Here is a 4,688-nt window from a genome sequence, read left to right as displayed (position 1 = left end):
ATACATCGAGTAAGTATATGTATATGCAACTCAATTATAAATCCTTTTATGTTCGATATGTGGATACATGACTCGGTAATATAAGTATTTGTGGTTTGCAGACGATTTGATCTGGAGTTGCGAAACGAAGTTTCACATCTCACTGATGCAGAAGTACAAAAAGAACGTGAAACTAAGTTTGTGGAGTGGTTGAAACAGTTGGTAAAGAAGCTAACATAAATTTTGTACTTATAAACAACACTAAGTTACTTAATTGATCGTGATCACAATCATTGTTTATGTTTGTGCGTAGGTTCGCAATGGTGATGTTAAAGATCAAGGAATATGTGATTTAGAAAATGGTCCGACCAAAGTTGTGCAATGCTACAACGGGTATATCGTAAATGGTTATCGATTCCATACAAAAGACTACGGTATAAACAAATCAACGATAAATAGTGGTGTGTGTGTCAAGGGTAGCAGCTACGGTGAAAATGAACATGATTACTACGGTGTTATAGAGGAAATAATGAAGTTGACTTACTTAGGCATGAATAACAGGGTTACGATATTCAAGTGTCATTGGTTTGATCCAACTGCAACAAGACTCGACAAAGCTTCAGGCATTGTGGAGGTGAATCATAAATCCAGGTTTGGAACATATGAACCATTCATATTAGCCTCGCAAGCTCAACAAGTTTATTATACTTCATATCCGAGTATAAAAAAGTCAGATAGAAATGAATGGTGGGCAGTTTGCAAGGTGAAATCCAAACTATACCCCGAGTATGATCAGTTACAGAAAGATGAGTTAGCTGAAGACAGTGATTACTATCAATCAGATGATGTCTGTGACTTCGCTTATGGTCACGATGTTGCGCATGATATGCATGTCATATCTCCATTGGCTGATGAAACATTCATAGAGGAATGTGATCCAAATGATGTACCAAGTGGATGGGCAAACAATGAAGAAGAAGAAGAAGAAGAAGAAGAAGAAGAAGAAGAAAGTCAAACTAGTGACGAGGAAGAATTCTCAAGCTAGTGAGCAAAATCTTATACTACAAACCTCTATTTAAATGCATTGTAATACTTGATGTGAGTTGTATTACAATATTTGGTGTGAATGATTAAAAATTTTATTTGAATGTATTGTAATACTTGATACGAATGATTCGAATGCATTGTAATACTTGATGTGAATGATTTAAATTATCTGAATGTATTATAATTTATGCAATTAACGAATGATTTGAATTAGTGCAATACTTGATGTCAATGATTTGAATTATTTGAATGCATTGCAATGCTTGATGTGAATGACTTGAATGCATTGTAATACTTGATGTGAATGATTTTAATTATCTGAATGTATTATAATTTATGCAATTAACGAATGATTTGAATTAGTGCAATACTTGATGTCAATGATTTGAATTATTTGAATGCATTGCAATGCTTGATGTGAATGACTTGAATGCATTGTAATACTTGATGTGAATTATTTGAATGTATTGTATGACATATGTTATTTGTTAGAATATGGTTCGTGGAGGTTATAGTGGTCGCTCATCCAGTAGTAGTCAGGCTCAACCTTCATCTTCACGGGCTCCTGTGATAGGTATATCATATAACTAATTAGATGCTTGATTAGTTCAAATGCACATTCTGAGAATTTCTAATGTATTTTTTTACAGATGATGTTGCGCCTGTACACGACCCACCTACACCAGTTCATCACACAAGTCAACAGCCAACACAGGAAACAGGGTCTTCTCAGGCTAGCACAAGAAGACTCATTCGAATAGTGTATATCGATAATCGACCGTAAGTATTTTGTTTTCAATTATTGCATATCTTTTAAATATTTTATATTGATATTTACTGTGTAACAATTCATGTACAGCACGAGGTTTGAGCCACAAGAAGTAGTACGGGAGATTAGGAATTCACTTCTTCAACATCTACCAGGACCAGTTGCTCAATGGAAAGAGTACCCAAAGGAGGTGTTAGACAGATTGTGGTCCTCATTCATGGTATACAGTTGTTCCTCATAGTTAATGTGTTTCATATTTAATTTATTTAAGCAATGTCTACTAACTTTCTGAAAATATTTGTAGGCTTTGAATCGCTTCGCAACTACGGTGGAAGAAAATAATGCAAGGAAGGTGTGGCAGAAGGTGGCTGCCAATCGATTTGCAGACATGCTGCACACTATGAAGACTGCAACAAAAAAAGCATCTGGCGTAGTAGATGATCCATTACTGTGGAAGGGCCATGGTCCTATTACTATCAGGAGAGATTACTGGGATGAAATGTGCGATAAGTGGGCGGGAGATGCATTTAAAAATCGCTCTGCGAAGGCTTCACAAAATCGATCGAAGATGCCCGAAGCCCATCTACACACAGGTGGATCTAAGACATTTGGGAACCACCTAAAGAAAATGGTAACTCATTAATATATAATATTAATTTTATAAGTATTGTTGCAAACTTGTGTACTAAATTTTTTGTCATTTAACTTCGCAGGAAGCAGAAAAAGGAGGCAGTGTACCATATAAGGATGTGTTTGTAGAAACACATAAACGGAAGACCACGGGAGTCTTCGTATCAGAGAAGGCGAGAACGACAACGGTATGTATTAATTCTATTAATAATCATTGCAATATATATGCAAGTTATCATAATGTTATCATTAATTATTAATGAATACTTTAAACATTATTTTGTAGGAGGCATATGAGCAACAGATGGTAGAGCGATATGGCGAAGACGCTACTCAACATCTATCATTTGATCCTACAGCATGGGTGACTGCAGCAGGTGAACCCAAAAAAGGTCGCGTGTTCGGGTTTGGGAGTAATATGAACACTTCACCAGTTATTGGTTCTTCCAGTTACGGCTCATCGACTTCTTGCGCCGACATAAGCTCCAAGCAGCCGACTATTCTTTCCGGTGATGATGTACGCGAGATCATTAATGAATCACTGAATAACTACTTCCAATACACCGTCGCCCCCTTTCTCCGAAATGAGATCAAGGCCGCTGTTCAGGATAGGGGATCTTCGATTCCAGGTCCCTCTCAGGTATAATCACATATATAGTTTTTTTTACTGTCTTAAAGCACATCTGAGCATGGTAGAATCACATATAGAGTTTTTCTAGATGCCTTAGAATACATATGAACATGCTATAATCACATATTTAATTTTTTTACTGCCTTAGCACACATATGAGCATGATAGAATCACATATAAAGTTGCTTTGCCTGCCTTAGAGCACATATGAGCATGCTATATTCACATATTCAATTTTTTTACTGCCTTAGCACACATACGAGCATGATCGAATCACATATATAGTTTTTTGCCTGCCTTAAAGCACATCTGAGCATGGTAGAATCACATATAGAGTTTTTTTAGATGCCTTAGAACACATATGAACATGCTATAATCACATATTCAATTTTTTGACTGCCTTAGCACACATATGAGCATGATAGAATCACATATAGAGTTTTTTTATTGCCTTAGATCACACATGAGCACATGATAGAATCACATATAGTGTGTAATTTATTTCATTATATTTTGTTTATCAATACTGACTGTTCTTTTCTTGTGTAGGCTGCTAGCGATAATCAGGGTAGTGGAGCTGAAGGGACAGATAAAGACAATGAACAAGAAGATGCACAAAATCTTGGCGATGATTAGAGGACTGTGTTGAAGAAGTTCTATTTTTTTTATTTTCCTAATTGTAATTGTTGAATTGTAAATAATTAAACTTCTTAATTTTAAGGTGGAACGATTAATTATTGTAGATACTTATTATATGATTTTTTTTGTGTGGTTTGTTTTTTATTTACAGGAAATATAAATTGTACAGGAAATAGAAATTGTACAGTTCTCGGTAATTAATTTTCAAATAAATTTTTTTTAATTTTTTTTCGTGTTTGCGACGGATTAGCGATGGAACCATCCGTCGCTATTCATATTAATCTAGCAACGGCATAGCGACGGAATTAAATCCGTCGCCAAGCCGTGGTCGCCGTTTAGTACCGGCGGATTGGCGACGGAATATAGCGCTCATTATTCCATCGCAATTAGCGACGGACCTGGCAACAGAATAATTCTGTCGCCAGTTAGCGTCGAAATATTCGCGACGTAAGCATACTGTCGCCTCGTTGTCGCTAATCCGTCGCTAACATGGTTAGCGACGGATTCGCGACGGAATGTGGTCGTCGCTAATCTACTACTTTGTTGTAGTGTCATGACACGAGTGGACATGCCAACACTGACGCCAAAGGTAAGACAATATTTTCATAATTTGTAATAATATTTTAATATTTTTGATGTTTTGAATAAAATATGTATTTTTTACTATTAATTATAAAAATAGTCTTTTTATTGATTAAAAAATAAAAAATTGTGTCCTCATCCTATTTTTAAAAAAAAAAACGAACTTGCGAGTCAAATTCATGGTCATGTGTCCTCGTGTCCATGTATCTTTGTGACATAGGTTACTACAAAATAGATACTGGAAATGATGCGTGAAGCAAAAATGGAGAAGTGGATGCGTGAGGAAAGTGATTTGGGAAGCATGTTTCGCCAAATGGGAAAACGAGTTTTCTTAAGCCTGGCACTTCCTGCTTCAAAAGCATACTTCCTCGCTTGCTCCCCTAGGAAGGAGCTTTTGGTAAGTATATTTTA

The 4,688-nt window shown here is 36.0% G+C and overlaps 1 protein-coding gene across 1 annotated transcript; it reads left to right on the top strand.

The window, feature by feature from the left end:
• Positions 1-2,834: 2,834 nt before the first annotated feature.
• LOC149837512 (uncharacterized) lies at positions 2,835-3,795 on the top strand. Its single transcript, XM_090007405.1, has 2 exons — positions 2,835-3,065; positions 3,606-3,795. The coding sequence occupies exons 1-2, from the start codon at positions 2,844-2,846 to the stop codon at positions 3,690-3,692; spliced, it is 309 nt and encodes a 102-aa protein (XP_089863531.1). The 5' UTR covers positions 2,835-2,843; the 3' UTR covers positions 3,693-3,795.
• The last annotated feature ends 893 nt before the right edge of the window (positions 3,796-4,688 follow it).

Source organism: Nuphar pumila, chromosome 5 (assembly GCF_984573655.1).
Source record: "Nuphar pumila chromosome 5, dmNupPumi1.hap1.1, whole genome shotgun sequence".
In the NCBI taxonomy this organism is placed as follows: domain Eukaryota; kingdom Viridiplantae; phylum Streptophyta; class Magnoliopsida; order Nymphaeales; family Nymphaeaceae; genus Nuphar; species Nuphar pumila.
This window is presented reverse-complemented; position numbering and strand designations above follow the sequence as displayed.

What these genes read in the sequence shown, in the direction of transcription:
- LOC149837512 (XM_090007405.1), top strand. Translation starts at nt 2,844, where the DNA reads ATGAACACTTCACCAGTTATTGGTTCTTCCAGTTACGGCTCATCGACT. An exon ending in CGATTCCAGGTCCCTCTCAG is followed by an intron (nt 3,066 to 3,605) that starts GTATAATCACAT and finishes TTTCTTGTGTAG; the next exon opens with GCTGCTAGCGATAATCAGGG.